The sequence below is a fragment of the Ovis aries genome, chromosome 3, assembly GCF_016772045.2.
Source record: "Ovis aries strain OAR_USU_Benz2616 breed Rambouillet chromosome 3, ARS-UI_Ramb_v3.0, whole genome shotgun sequence".
In the NCBI taxonomy this organism is placed as follows: domain Eukaryota; kingdom Metazoa; phylum Chordata; class Mammalia; order Artiodactyla; family Bovidae; genus Ovis; species Ovis aries.
Window position 1 is genome coordinate 6,122,134 of NC_056056.1, and position 15,337 is coordinate 6,137,470.

Below are 15,337 nucleotides of genomic sequence, written 5' to 3' on the forward strand. Positions count from 1 at the left end.
CCCCGCCGCGTCCCCCGCCACGCGGCACCTTGGCTGCAGCGAGAGCTCACAGCCAGCCCTGGCGACTGCTATTTAAAAACCCGAGCAATTTTCTGGTGCGTGCACCAGGTTGCTTTCCCCTGTCTGATTGATTGAGGCTGTTTGTCAAGCGCTGCCACCGAGTCGCTAAAAAGAAAGGTACCCTGGGGAGTGGCTAAGGATCTTGATGCAAAACTTCTAATCTGTTTTCTTGCAACTTGTACTTCAAAAAGGGCTGGTGCTGCAGAAGCCTTTGTCTGCCTCTGGCCCTCGGAGCACCTACTTGTTCCTGCGAAAGCACCGGGGACAATTAGTCAGGTAATTAGGGGCAGAGAACAGCCTCGCTCACAGCCCCGTCTGAGTGACACACACCGCAGAGGTGCCAATCTGAGCGGGAAACGGAGGGGCACTGGTGTCCTCCCGCTGGGTAGCCTGGGGTGGGGTGGGGGGCGGGGTGACCTGAGAGATGCTCAGTCCTGGCGAGGACCACAGTTAGTTCTGTGGGGCTGGCCCAGGGAACAGGTGCTGGGGGAGGGCACCAGGGCTGAGGTTTGGTCCCCAGGCACGGGTACCAGCCCCAGTCTCGAACCTCTGGAGGGACATGCCTGGGGGGGCAGTGGACGAGGGCCGGGGTGATGGCAGAGTCCGGCCTTACCTTCGCGTACTCCATCAGATCGTTGCGGCCCTGGAAGCGGTTATAGAACTCGGGCATCCTCCAGGGAGCGATGACCTGGACACGAGACAAGGAGTCAGGCCTGCTGATTCCTCCAGGCGCTGAAGCTGCAGAGCCACCTTCTCTGATAAGGGGCCTGAGGGTCCACCGGTAGCCTGGGTGGGGGGATCAGTGTAGCCCACAGGAAGGTCGGTGGGCAGGGGACCCCCTTAGGCAGGGGAAGGACATAGCCTGCCATCCCAGAGGGTGGTTTTGGAGAAAGCTTGAGTTCCATGGCAGAATGGCTGCGTGTCCCCAGGCAGGTCCCTGCCCTTCTGGATCTCAGTCTCCCCAACTGAGACGTGAGGGTTTGAACCAGACAAGCCTCAAGTTTCTCGATGCACTCCTGTCCAGAGGTCCAGGGCGCCCCCTGCTCCTGGTGACTAAAGCCACCCAGCCTGGCCCTGCGGGGGCTCAAGCACATCCTCCGACCCACCCCCCTCCTGCCACCCTCCCACCCCCCACCCCCAGGGCTGCTCTGGGTGGGGGAAAGGAAGGGAACTGGAGCATGAGTGGAGGCACAGAACTCATCCTACCAGCCTGGGGGTGGAGGGTCAGGGACAGGTCGCCCAAGAAGAGCCCCTACTCAGCCTTGAAGCCAGCCAGGCCTCTGCTCAACTGAGGGTGGGGAGGTGTCATCTAGATGGAGAAGCTGGTTTGATTTCTAGGCTGGGGGTGCTGGTGGGGCTGGGGTGGCTGTGCCCCCCACCCAAGTCCTGGAATGAGCAGAGCCTGGGCGGAGCACCCTCTGGCCTCATCCTGGTTCCCAGAGACCAGCTTGGGGCCCCATTACCAAGCCCCATTCCACCCCTGGGCTTGGCTTCTGCAGACAAAGACCCAGAAACCAGACACCCTGACCCCCCAAGTTGCTGTGGGAACAGAGAGTCGGGGTCAGGCCAGGGCCCAGGCCCACACGCCTGCAGCATCAACACGCAGCTTCTGTTTGGGGGGCTTCTCTGCCTCCTGGTGTTTGGGGTCAAAGCAGATCACTAGAGCTTACGACTGCTCACCTCTGGGCCACTCTCACCCCCTAAGCAGCTGCTGGCTGATTGGTTAAAGGGACAGAGAAAGAGGTTCCACTTAAAAGAAAAAAATGAAAGCCCTTAGGGCCCCTTGCGGACTTGGGAAGGGCACATCTTTTGTAGCTTTAGCTGGAAGTGGCCGCAAAGAAGCTTGGAGCCACGCCCACCCACACTGTCCAAAGTGGGAGCCAGGGGCCACACATGGCCTCGGAGGCCTGAACTGTGACTGGTCCCGGTTCTAAGTGGAGAGCACACAGCGGCTCTTAAAGACTTTGTACGGAAAGAATGTAAACTATTTCAACATCGATAACGTTGAATGACACCATTTTGGATATACAAGGTTCAATAAAACGTATCATTAAAATGACATTACCTGTTGTTTTTCATCTTGGTTTTTTGACGGGGCCACTAGAAAAATCGAAATAATCACCCTGGGACTCGCGTTTGCAGCGCGCAGTGAAGCTCTGCTCTGGGCTCTGTTCACTAGATGCCCAGAGGCCTGGGCCTGCTTTTCCCCCTCCCAGGAAGGAATCCAAGAACCCGGAGTCTGGTTCAGGCAGCGGAGAAGGAGGGGGCCTGAGCTGGGCGGCTCCCGCCGGGGTGGAGGGCTGTGAGCAGCCCTGAAATCAGCCCAGAATGGTCCTAGTCCGCACGTGGGAAGGTAGGCGTGGACCCGCAAGGATGCTGCTGGAAGGGTGGCCCCATCTTTCCGTCCAGTGCCTGACCCACCCAGATGCCGGGGCAGCCTCTTCAGGAAGGACGAATGGTCAGGGACAGAGTGCTGTCCCCTGCAGCTGGGGTAAGTGGAGGGAGTGCTCCATGGAAGAAGGGCACCACCCGCCACAAGGCCCCTGTCTGGGGAACCTCCCAGTGAGCCCCATGCCCTGTTCTCCCCACCCTGGGCCTCAGCTACCAGCACCTACCCTTTTAGAGGAGAGAAGCAACATCCTACCTTGATCTGGGGGGCCAGCGAGTAGCAGGTGAGCTCAAACCGGATCTGGTCGTTCCCCTGAAACATACAACAGGGGGTTTCAGGAGCCACAGAATGGGGACTGGTTGGGAGGGTTCAGGGCAGAGGCAGTGCCGGGCGACCTTCGACGGTGCCCCCTGGGTGCTCCTGTCCCGCACAGGCTCTCCCCTCCTGAACCGGGTGCTACCAAGCCGTCTAAAAGATGAACACTGGGCTTTCTTGGAGCACGCTTTCTGCCCTGGACTCGAACCCAGGTCTCCCTGAGTGCAGAGCCGAGCTGTGAGGGGACTCGAACATGCAGGATGTATACGCACAAGATGCCCACGTGATGGTGCGACTGAGACGCGACGATCGGAACCTCTGTGTGCACCGGTGTGAGGGTGCGCCGTGGCCGGTGGGGGCTGTAGGCCATGGCGTGCACAGGCACAGGTGGGTGTGCCTGGGAACGCGACAGGCCTCGCACATGGGTCATCATGTATGTCCACTCTCTGGGGGGTGGGGGGGGGGCGGCGCATATACCTGCGGGGCTGGAGGCCTGGCTCCGCTGAGACCTCAGGCAGCCTCCCTGGGGCTGCCCAGGCCTCAGCCTCTTCCTACCTGGCCTCACTGGCCCTAAGATCGAGCTCATTTCTGGGGGTTTCATGACATTGTGTCCACTGAACTGGGAGCCCCGTGTCCTCTGTGAGCCTCGGGTATCTCGTCTACACAGTAGCTGTTTGGGGGAGGGGTTGGATGCGGATGACCACCGAGGCCCTTTGCTTCTCTGCACAAACTGGTCCAGAGGTAGGAGGGGCTTGTCCAAGGGCACAGAGCCCAGCCCAAGCAGGAGCATGGGGGCCCCATTGCCCCCATCCCCCTCGGGTGAGTGGTCTACGCCCTCGAGGGGAGGAGGAGAGGGCCCAGCCCGCCAGCCCTGGAGACAATGGCTTCCAGCCACCCGCCTGCCCCCCATCAACTCGGCGGCCTGGAGGGAGGCTTAAGCACTGTGGAAATAACAGAGGGACCTCTCGCCTACTGTGAAAACTGCACGGGCGCAGCCAGGCAGCGGCGGGAATAACATGTTATTTTCCAGAGTCTTGTCAGGCGACGCGGAAATACTGGTTTCAGCCCCTCTCCTCGGAGCCAGGAGCCGAGGCTGCTCCTCTCTGATCGCTCCCCGGGCCCATGGGCTGGGCCAGACCAGCCGTCCCCATTGGCCTCCGTCTGGTCCCTCCAGTGAGGGCCTACTTTGTGCTGGCTTTTCCACGGGAGAGCCACCTGGCACCAGTGGGGGGTTTTTAACCCTGTTTTGCAGATGAAGTGATTCAGGCTCAGAGAGGTGGAGCCACTTGTCCAGGGACACACAGCCAGAAGGCACCAATCCCACCCTGACAGCTCACCGTCAGGTCACGGGGCTGAGCTCCATACACAACTCCGCAAATCCTTACATGGCAGCGCCCCATTTTTATCCCCATCTCAGAGGATGAGATGGTTGGATGGCATCACTGACTCAAAGGATGTAAATTTGAGCAAACTCGGGGAGAGAGTGAAGGACAGGGAAGCCTGGCGTGCTGCAGTCCATGGGGTTGCAAACAGTTGGACACGACTGAGAGACTGAACATCGAATAACAACATGGATGGGGAAACTGAGGCACAGGTGGTAACGCCTGCTCAAGGGCCAGTGGGCTGCAGTTCCTGGAGCGGCGGCGGTGGTACTTGATTAGAGGCAGGCTTACTTTAGACTCGGAAAGCATATGGTCCAGTGTTGCATATCATGGTGATTATTCCTCTAGGGCTTCAGGTTTCCCCAGCACAATGGTGGCTTGTGCTTCCCTGGACCGGCATGTCTGGCTGGGGTCTGCCTAACAGGATCGCCGAGGGGACACCCATCTGTTCCCGAGCCAGATGCCCTCGCAGGAGCCAGAGTTGAAAACTCTGTCCCAGACAGGCTCTGAGACCTGTCCAGTCCTTCCCCTTCCTAACTCCAGGACCCCCAGCCCCAGGGAGGCCCTGGCAGGTTCCAGGGGGCCGAGGGGGGAGGTATATCACATCCTGCACACCCGCCATGTGTCCACGCGCGGACACACGTGCGCAAGTGCAGGTGTGCCCTTGGGGACTGCACGGGGCCCTCCCATCTGCTCCTGGACGAGCCACACAGATGGCGCTGTCTACAAAACTGCTGCCCACGGCCCTGCGGCTCCTATTCCCAGGCCCCTCTTCCAAAACCAGGGGAGGGAGGGAGGGAAGAGGCTCAGGAAGGGCCACCCCAGCTCCCATGCAGCCCTCTGGCGGGGAGGGATCAGAGTCCCCGAAGGGCTGTGAAGGGGCGGGCCCCAGCCCTCTCTGCACCAGGTGCCACGTGGGCTGGGCCTGGGCAGGGAAGCCATCTCGGGCCTCCGGGTCTTTGCACAAGCTGTTCCTGCAGCCTGGGGTGCCCTTCCTGCCTGACATCACTGCTGACTCCTGTTCCCTCTGATGCCTCAGGGCCACCATTACCCCTTGCTGGGTTAGTCCCCGATACGAGCTTCCCAGGCGGTGCTAGTGATAAAGAACCCGCCCACCAACACAAGAGATGCAGGTTCGATCCCTGGGTTAGGAAGATCCCCTGGACGAGAGCATGGCAACCCACTCCAGTATTCTTGCCTGGAGAATTCCACGGACAGGGAGCCTGGTGGGCTACAGTCCATGGGGTCAGAGTCGGACACGACTGAACTGGCTTTGTCCATATGGACATTCCAGGGCATGGAGGAAAGCCAGTGCTGGGTAAGGGTTCAGTGGGCGGAGTCAGTGAGCCAGTGCATGAGAGAGGCTGGAATGAGGGCCCCGAGGCCCTGGGTCTCTCCACTGCCCAACTTGCAGAAAGTTCTGGCTCAACTGTCCCATGTGGATCTGACTCTGGGTTGCCAGCCTTCTGCGGCTGCATCGCTCACTCTGGATGCTCATCTCATGTGTTCAAGTCATGATACCCCCCGTCCTGGGGCAGGGGGCTGGCAAACAGACCACCAGCCCCTGCAGGTGGGTGGCCCCTCTCTCCCCAGCAACCCCGTCTCACGCCTGGCATCCTGTGGAACCCTCCAGGCCTCCCTGCTCTTCCCCAATCTCTTTCCTCTTGTAGGCAGCTGTCTTCAGAGGCTGCTGGGGGCTTTCCCAGGTCATGTAAACAAGGGGAAACCAAGGCATGGGAGTAAGTCATGCCCATCAACCCCCAGAAGAAATGGGAGATGTTGGGGTGGAGGGCAGACAGGGCCCCCTGTTCCCTGTGGCCTAGCTGCTGGTCTTGGAGCCCCCAGTGATGTTTCAAATCTGACTCTCTAATGGACACTGAACTGCAGGACCGTCCCCAGATCTCCAGAGGCCACAAAACTACCGCAGACAGTATTCTCAGAACCCAAGCCCTGCAGTACCAGAGGGAAACAGGTTCCCTGCAGGGTTAGCCCAGGAAGGCCGCAAACCTGAGCCTCTGGTGCCCTCTTGTGTCCAAATGGAGAAACGCACACAAGTGCTGGCCTCTTTCCGCCTGTGGGCTTACGTGCTCAATTATGTCTGGCTCTTCGCAACCCCATTGACTGTAGCCCACCAGGCTCCTCTGTCCATGCGATTTCCCAGGCAATACTGGAGTGGGCTGCCATGTCCCTCTTCAGTAGCGTCTGACTCTTTGTGACCCTATGGACAGTAGCCCGCCAGACTAGCTCACAGGTAGCTGGGAATGGCTTCCCAGGTGGCACAGTGCTAACGAGTTCATCTGCCAACCTCGTCCCCAACACGTAACGCTTCCAGGCCCCACCACCATGGCACCGTTGAACTTAGAAAAGTTGGAAATGCCGCAGACTCTCTTAAAATAAAATTGGCCTTATTTTAAAGACAATGAACCTAAGCTTCTTTGGTGGGTTTCCCTGGTGTCTCAGTGGTAAAGAAGCCACCTGCGGTGCAAGAGCCCTGGGTTTGATCCCTGGGTCGGGGAGATCCCCTGGAAGAGGAAACGGCAATCCACTCCAGTATTTCTTGCCTGGAGAAACCCCATGGACAGAGGAGCCTGGCGCGCACCGCACCCTTCACAGACTGCCGCACAAGCTTGCTGACTGAGCACCAGGCGAACGAGTGAGCTTCCAGACACACGAGCCGGCGCCGCCTGGTGGGGGCGCTGTTTGGCAAAATAAAAATGAAGTCGCTCAGTCGTGTCCGACTCTTTGCGACCCCATAGACTATAGCCTACCAGGCTCCTCTGCCCATGGGATTTTCCAGGCAACAGTACTGGAGTAGATTGCTGTTTCCTTCTCCAGCGGATCTTCCCAATCCAGGGATCGAACCCGGGTCTCCCGCATTGTAGGCAGACGCTTTACCGTCTGAGCTACCAGGGAAGTCCTAGGCTGCTCGGCAAGGCCACCCCAGAACAGCGCCTCGTCCATCATAATCTGAGTGTGACTCACTGTCACACTGAGCCAGGGCCTGCCCCCTCCACCCTGCACTGCCTCGGGTCGGGGGCCGCGTCTGATCAGGACGTGTGTGCTGGAGCACCCCATCCTTGTTGGCGGTGTGTCCGCTGAGAGCTCGAGTCTCCAGTGTGTGTGGGTGTTAGTCGCTCAGTCCACCCCAGGGACTGCAGCCCACCAGGCTCCTCTGTCCATGGGATTCTCCAGGCAAGAATATTGGAGTGGGCTGCCATTTCCTTCTCCAGGAGATCTTCCTGACCCAGGGATCGAACCTGGGTCTCCTGCATTGCAGGCGGACGCTTTACCACCTGAGCTACTAGGGAAGCCCCAGAGTCTCCAGTAACACTGTCCAAAGGCCGTCGGCATGGTTAGGAATTTTGTTTCTTGAGTCTGTCACCTGCGGGACACAGTGCTGAGGTCTTTTCCTGTTTTATACCCCCAGGGTCCCCCTTCTGTCCACCCTCCTGCACACAAGGGCCGGAAGGAGAAGGTGTATCTCAGATTGAACTATGTCCCCACAAAAGGTAGAAAGAAAGAAAAAAGTATGGTGAAGCCCTAACCGCCCCCCCCCCCCCAGCCCAGCCCTTCAGAACAGGACCTTATTTGGAAATAGAGTCTTACGGATATCATCCAGTTAAGATGAGGTCATTAGGGTGGGTATGACTGGTGTCCTGGGATAAAGGAGAAATTTGGACACAGAACCAGACATGTACGGGGAAGACAAATGTGAAGACGCCCAAGGAGATGGCCCGTGGAGATGGAGGCCTGGGGTGGTGCACCCACAAGCCAAGGACGCCGGGGGAGAGCCTGGAACCCTTCCCTAGCACCTTCAGGCTGCCAACACCTTGGTTTTGGACTTCTGGCCTCCAGAGAGGCTCCATTCCTGGTGTTTACACCGCACAGTCTGTAATGCGGTTGCCCTGGAAACAAAGACAGGGTCTCCTCTCCACTTTGCAAGTGAAGAAACTGAGGCTCAGGAAAGGCAAGGGCCTTACTCAGGGTCACACAGCTGGGACTCAAGCCCTCTGGGAACGGGTGGCCTCCTGTCCACCGCGTTGCACAGCGACTCCCACTGTGACCGTGGCCAGATGTCCACCTCAGAACATAGCCTACTGTTCAGTGGAATATTATGTGCTGAGCTCACACTGGAATACTTCTTTCTTCTGTGTGATGACGTCACAGACTGGACACACAGTAGTTTCATTTCTTTCCATCTGCATTCAGTTTCTCGAGATAGATGGCTTAGTGAATTTTATCTTTTAAATTCAACCTTGAAGTTTTCAAAATCAGATCTATGCAACACGTTATTAAGAGGGATTTCCCTGGTGGTTAAGAATCCGCCTGGCAATGCAGGGGACTCAGGTTCCATCCCTGGTTGGGGAACTAAGATCCCACATGCTGCAGCCAACTAAGCCCTCGCTCTGCAATGAAGACCCAGCGCAGCCAAAAAAACAAACAAACAAACAAACACAACAGAGACATCTATTCCATTCCTGCCCCTTCCACTCACTGTGGAGAGTTTCCATGTAGCTTCCCAGTATTTCTTTCTTATGCAAAATGTAGTATATGGCATCATACAATTGTGCACCCTGCCTTTTTTCACTTACTATATGCATTCTGGGTGATCACGCTCGCTCCTTTTCATGACTATATTGCAAACCATTGTGTTATTTATGCAGCCAACCCCCTATTTATGGATATTTGATGGTTTTTCATCTTTTATAATAGTTCTGAAATAACTAATACTAGGCAAGAAAAAAGAAAAAGATGAGCCTGAGCCTCAGAGGCAGGTTTGCAAAAATGGGGTGACATGGCTTCTACCACAGCGGGAACATGGGAGACACACACTTGGGGCGCAGAGTGGAGCTGTCCCTGACTTGCTGCTGGAAACATTCCTCTTAGAGTGGATGGGCCAGTCTGTCCACATAGTCCCCTTAGTCATGCTGGGCGGGCCAGTCCATGGCACAGCAGACTGTTCTGGGGGAGAACTAACAACTGCTCGAGGACCACCCATCAGGCCCGGCTGTCCACGTCCCCCTGGCAGGCCCCTGCATCCTCACCCTCCCCAGCCACAAACCCTGGCCTCACCTTTCCTGTGGCGCCGTGAGACACATACTTGGCTCCTTCTCGCTGGGCTATCTCCACCTGCTTGCGGGCGATGCAGGGCCTGGCGAGAGAAGTGCCCAGGAGGTATCGGTCCTCGTACAGTGCGCTGGACTGGATGGCCGGCCAGATGAACTCCTCCACAAACTCCTTGCTGATGTCTTCAATGAACACCTACAGGAGAGCAGCCCATGGGAGGGAGCCTTGGCAAGGACAGGGCACTGTCAGAAGACAGAGTCTCCAATGGCCTGCGTCTAAGGCAGACGCGGCTAACAGATGCTTAAGGGTGGTCTTGAAAATGCAGTAGAAAATGATTCACTTTTGTTAAATCTCGACTCTTGAGTGCATGCTGTCACTTCAGCTGTGTCCGACTCTGTGACCCTATAGACTACAGCCCACCAGGTTACGCTGTCCATGGGATTTTCCAGGCAAGAATCCTAAAGTGGGTTGCCACGCCCTCCTCCAGGGCGTCTTCCTGACCCAGGGATTGAACCTGTGTCTCCTGAGTCGCTGGTGGATTCTTTGCCACTGAGCCAGCAATCAAGCCCCAACTCTTGAATACAAAATGTGATATACACACGAAGCATTTCTGCTGCACGCCCGAGTGAGTTACTAGCTAAATTAGCCACTCTTCTCATAAACCATCATTCGTACCTGAATGAAAGACTGACAGATAAAACAAGGCCAATTCAGACTTGGGTTTTTGGCCACGATTTGCATGAAAATGAAGTGACCCTGTCACTTCAAGGAAAACTGAGTATTTGTTGCCAGTGATAAAACTCAAGCTTTCCAGTAAAAAAAACTAGAATTATGGAAAACTTGTATCTGACACTGTGAACTGGACAGCTTCTGATGTGAGTTTTATTGCGCTTCACAGATACTGTTTCCCTTGTACTGTGAGCTTATGTGAGCAGGGACTATGACAGCTAAGTTCATCTTATGGGCTGCTCACTGATACTGTTAAGTGGATGGAAGGATGGGTGGGTGGACAGGTAGCTGGATGAGGGGTGGGCAGGTGAATGGATGGATGAGGAAGATGTAGACGGGTGGGAAGGTGGGACGGGGAGGTGATGGGGTGGAAGAGAGGCTAGGAGAAACCAGACGGTTCACACAGCAAAGTGGAAGTAGGAGTCACTCAGTTGTGTCTGGCTGTTTGTGGCCCCAGGGCCTATAGAGTCCATGGAATTCTCCAGGCCAGAACACTGGAGTGGGCAGCCTTTCCCTTCTCCAGGGGATCTTCCCGACCCAGGGATCGAGCCCAGGTCTCCTGCATTGCAGGCAGATTCTTTACCAGCTGATCCACAAGGGAAGCCCTCATACCAAAAGCCGAAGGAATTGACCTCATACTCTTGGAAGCAAGAGGACCAACTGGAAGGGGCATAGGAAGCAAGGAGCCCTGGGACAAGGACCCCCACAGCTGACCCCAACATGTCAGATCCCATTTCCAGCCCCCAACCCTGCCCGCACTTGGTACCTTTTTGGCCCCAAGCTTCAGTGCCTTCTTCCTGGCTTCCTCAAAGTCTTCCTTCTGGCCGATGTTGGCCTGACAAGCAGACGCAGAGAGGACCCATCAGCCCAGGGGCAGAAAGAAGAGCTGAGAAGAACGTCACCCCCCGACCCCACCCTCTCCACCCGAGGGTGAGTCCTGGGCAGGTGTCTTTCACACACAACTGTCTACAGATGAAGGTGGTTTTCTTTGGATGGCTGAGGTCACAGTAGGAAGGAGAAAGGACAAGAACCAGGGTCTGGGGACGCTGTACTCCTTGGAGCTGCCTGAGGCTCTGCAAAGCAGTTTCAAGGAGCTAGACAGGCTGAATCTGGCCCTGTGCACCTGGGCTGTGGGGTTGCAACATTCGCTGTCACTGCATTGAAGGTCTAAAACTGCCTTTGGACCCATCAATCTTTTCCCGAAATTCCCCCAAAGCCAGTACAAAGGTTGGCTTGTCAGCAGCTGCCCAATTCCCTGCTCACTGCCCCAGCCAAGTGCAGCAACTTGATTGCCCTGGGCACCAGAGCCGGCGGGAAGCAGAGGCCCAGGCTAGGAGCGCCCGGCTGTCCCCTTGCTGGAGCCTGACCTCTGGTTCCGACAGCCCCGTCTAGACACAGGCATGTTTTCTGCTGGCTACACTGCGGCCTCCTGCCCAGACCTTGACCCTGGACTCTGCTCAGCAGATTCCGGAGTGTTCCCAGAGTCCAGCTGCAGGGGCTTTTTCTGAGGACGCTCAGCTTTTAAATCTGCCTGGTGATAGTCTGGGGTCCGGACCACCCATCGGTGCCACCATGGCGCGAAGCACACACTCCAGGCTCTTTGTGTTCACTCAGAGTCATCGCTTGCTCTCCGCAGGGGGCTGTGGGCCAGACACTTCCCCTCCCTGGGCCTCACCCTCGCCCTCCACTGGAGAGGCGCGGGGTCGGCACTGTTACCAGTGGTAGACTGACTTTAGCTGCAAACCATTCTTGACAAGAACGAACTTCTCCTGTCCAGTGCCCCCTCCTCACTTCCTCTGGGAACAGAACCTTCTCTCCTGGGACCTCTTTCTACAGGGATGCATATGAGTGCCAAGTCACTTCAGAGACCACATGGACTGTAGCCCGCTAGGCTCCTCTGTCCATGGAGTTCTCCAGGCAAGAACACGAGTGGGTCGCCATGCCATTCTCCAGGGGATCTTCCCAACCCAGCGATCGAACCTTCATCTCTTACACCTCCTGCATTGGCAGGCAAGTTCTTACCACTAGCGCCACCTGGGACGCCCACGCACAGGGGTGGATGAGAGCAAATGTTTCCTGCTCACTATAGGGACAAGCCTCCAAGGGACAGCCATACTGGCAAATGAGTGGTGGGCAGGCACTCGGCCCAGTGAATGAGTGTTCCCTTGGCCTTTCCATCAGAGCCTCTGGGGAGAGTCCTTTCTCTCAGAAGACTAGGGGATGATGAGAGCCTTGCCTGCCCTGTGGAGAGGCCAAGACTGACGCCAAGCCAAGATGGAGGCAAATCTGGATAAGCACCTGGATTCAGCCTTGCCTGAAGCTATCTTACCCTGGCCTTCTTGGTTATATGAAAAACTGAATTATGTTGGTTTTCTTCTTTTGTTGTTGTTTATTTTTGGTTTTGTTTGGCCTAAGCTAGATTTCTAGAATTTGCCAGTCTTATGGAGAAAGACTCAGAGGTTATGTCCAGGTTTATCAGAAGTGAAGCTGGTTTGATTAGGGATATCTGCCATGGACCCTGGATGGGGGAGTGGCATCTTAGTTAATCTATTACCTATGGCCTGTGGCCTATTTGCTGTTCCAGAATTAGGTGATCTCTAATCATCTAGCTTAGCCCATGTAGGAGCCTAGATCTTTGCTGAATTACTGAGGGCTGCAAGAAAGGGAAAGTTTATGTGACTTTCCATGGTCTTCAGCAGACCCAAGCTAAGCCCCTGGTCCCTCCCTGGGCAGGGTGGCTTAGCAGCTCCACCACACTCACTCCTGGTGCCCCCTGCCCCTGCTTCAGTGAGTGCATGGAGAGCCAACCTCCTTTATGCTCTGGGGGGCACATCACAGACCTGGGGGACATCAAAGGAGCTCACCTAACAGATAGAAAGAGACAGTAAACAAGAATTTCCCTACAGTTTAAGACAGGCTTGGGTGAGGGGGCAGGCTTGGATTAGTAACAGCGGGCAGGTAGGCAGCAGGACCAACAGGTAGAAAGACACGCCGGGCGCCCCCTCACCAGGTAGGCAATGACGTCATAGCCTTGCTCCTTCAGCCACACGAGGATGCAGGACGTGTCCAGACCCCCACTGTAGGCCAGAACCACGGAGCCTTTGCCGGACATCGCGACTGGAGGGAGATGAGAAGGAATGTGAGTGACCCAGAGCCAGCCCCCACACCCCGCCTGCCAACCCCTCCCAGCAGCTCCCTCCTGGCCTTGGGTACCCTTATCCCCTGGACAGGCTGCCATGGGGTTCAGAACAGGATGTTCACCTGTCATCAGGAGCCCTGAGGAGCTGACCCTTCATTCGGCCACACCTCTTTCCCCCCGCTCCCCATTCCCCCTGGGGGACCCTGACCCCGAACATCCCCACAGATCACGCTGGGGCCTGGCAGGGGGAGGCATGTAGCCAATCCCCCACCAGCTGGAGAAGAAGACAAAAGACTGAGCTGTTGGGACTGAGGTCGGAATGCCAAGGTCGCAGCGTCAGGAGACGGCCCACACATCTCCTTGCTAAGCTCCTTGCTAAGCTGGGCCAAGGCAAGGTATGGCCCTGGGAGCCTCATACAGATCACCCAGCACCCCTACTCAGACCCCAGGAAGTGGGCGTCATGCCCGCCACTGGGGAGGCAGAACTGAAGCTCAGAGAGGCAGATGGCTAGCTCGAGGTTGCAGAGCACACGTCTGTGTCCGGCTCCAGAACCTCAGCTCTTCCCAGGCGGCAGGGGGCCCTCTCGGCTCTATGGGGGACAGGATGCTGGGGGCAGAGCCCTGCCCGCCCAGACCTCTTCCACCTGGGCCCAGTAAACCTTCACACAAAGGGGTTTTTGGCTCTTTTCAAATACAATTACCTCTGAGAGGGGAAACATAAGCCCTGCACCCCCAACACCTGAGAGAACTCAACTCCAGAAAGATTAGTTGGGAGGAGCTTGGAGACCAGCTTCCTCCCCCTGTGCAGAGGGGGTCCAAGGCCCAGAAGCTGTCTGTCCCTGTCCGTGTTCAGTTGAATCTGACTCTTCACAACCCCATGGACTGTTGCCCGCCAGGCTCCTCTGTCCATGAGATTTTCCAGGCAACATTACTAGAGTGGGTTGCCATTTCCTATTCCAGGCTATCTTCCCAACCCAGGGATCGAACCCACATCTCTTGCGTCTCCTGCAATGGCAGGTGGGTTCTTTACCACTAGAGCCACCTGGGAAGCCCATAACTCATAACTCCAAGGCCCAGAGGGAGAAGGCAATTGGGTGTACAGATGACGGATCCGTCCTTCCCAGCAGGACAGGTGTGTGCCCCCACCGATCCCTCCCTCTCCTCAGCTAAACCGAAGTTTCCAGAAGGTACCAAGGCCTCCTCACTCCTTGCCTTTGCAGCCTCCGTTCCTTTGGCCCAGAAGGCCCTCCCGGAAGCCTCGGGCTACATTCGGGCTTGCCCTGCCTCCCTTGCACTCCCCGTGTGGCCCTGAGCATAGAGGCTGCTATGTGCCCGCTTTGCTGAAGAGGAGACTGAGGGTCAGAGAGGCGGGGTCACTTGCTTGAGGTCCTACGGTCAGCAGGTGGCAGGGCTAGATCTGGATCCAAGCCACCTGGTTCCAGCCTCTGTGGACCTGGTCCCAGCTTTTGCACTTGCGGGGAGCGTGCTTGTTTCTGGTGGGAGCATTTACACTAAAGACTGACCAAGGTCAGGGTCCTTAACAGATGCTATTGCGAAAGGCTGCGGATACCTCTGCTTTGATCCACGTAAGCCCAGAAGGGGTGTCACCTTGCTTCCAAGGATGCAGGCTCCTGCATCCTGAAGGGGCCTGGAGGTTTGGTGGCAAAGCGGTTGCTCAGCCCTTTGCAGCAGAACCCAGCCCAACCGAGGGGCGGCAAGAGCATTCATCCTATGAACTGCAGCAGCTGCTGCTTAGTTATGACATCTTTGGAACCCCATGGACTGTGGCCCGCCAGGCTCCTCTTTCCATTGGATTTCCCAGGCAAGAATACTGGAAGGGGGTGCTATTTCCTGCTCCAGGGGATCTTCCCGATCCAGGGATCGAACTTGTGTCTCATGCATTGGTAGGCGGATTCTTTACCATCTGAGCCACCTGGGAAGCCCTATGCTATGTGCAGTCCCTGGCATCTCACCAGACCACCCACCAGCCAGTCCCAGGGCTCACATGTTCTTCCTGCCCCTGGGACTAGGAAGGGAAAATATCTCACAAACAGTGAGGTTGGAGGCAGTTCTGATGGATAAATGTCCAAGATTCTCCCCTTCATTCAACCACCTGCCCAGGTAGTCCTGGGCAGGGTGGGGCCAGCAGATGTACCCATGGCAACCGCAGCCTGGCAACAGCGGATCAGGAGGGAGGGAGGCAGGAAGGACTCAAGGTTGGAAGTGCCCGAGGTTGAAAGAGTAGATTTCCAGAAC

The 15,337-nt window shown here is 56.7% G+C and overlaps 1 protein-coding gene across 2 annotated transcripts in view; it reads right to left on the bottom strand.

Moving 5' to 3' along the window:
• ASS1 (argininosuccinate synthase 1) overlaps window positions 1-15,337 on the bottom strand; it is a 52,138-nt gene that overhangs the window by 30,532 nt on the left and 6,269 nt on the right. For both annotated transcript variants that reach the window (XM_042245529.1, XM_027966282.2), the window contains exons 2-6: window positions 12,950-13,059; window positions 10,709-10,777; window positions 9,220-9,408; window positions 2,705-2,761; window positions 674-748 (exon numbers count right to left, since the gene is read on the bottom strand). In XM_042245529.1, the coding sequence (XP_042101463.1) occupies window positions 674-748; window positions 2,705-2,761; window positions 9,220-9,408; window positions 10,709-10,777; window positions 12,950-13,059 (500 nt within the window). The remainder of the gene's footprint in view (window positions 1-673; window positions 749-2,704; window positions 2,762-9,219; window positions 9,409-10,708; window positions 10,778-12,949; window positions 13,060-15,337) is intronic.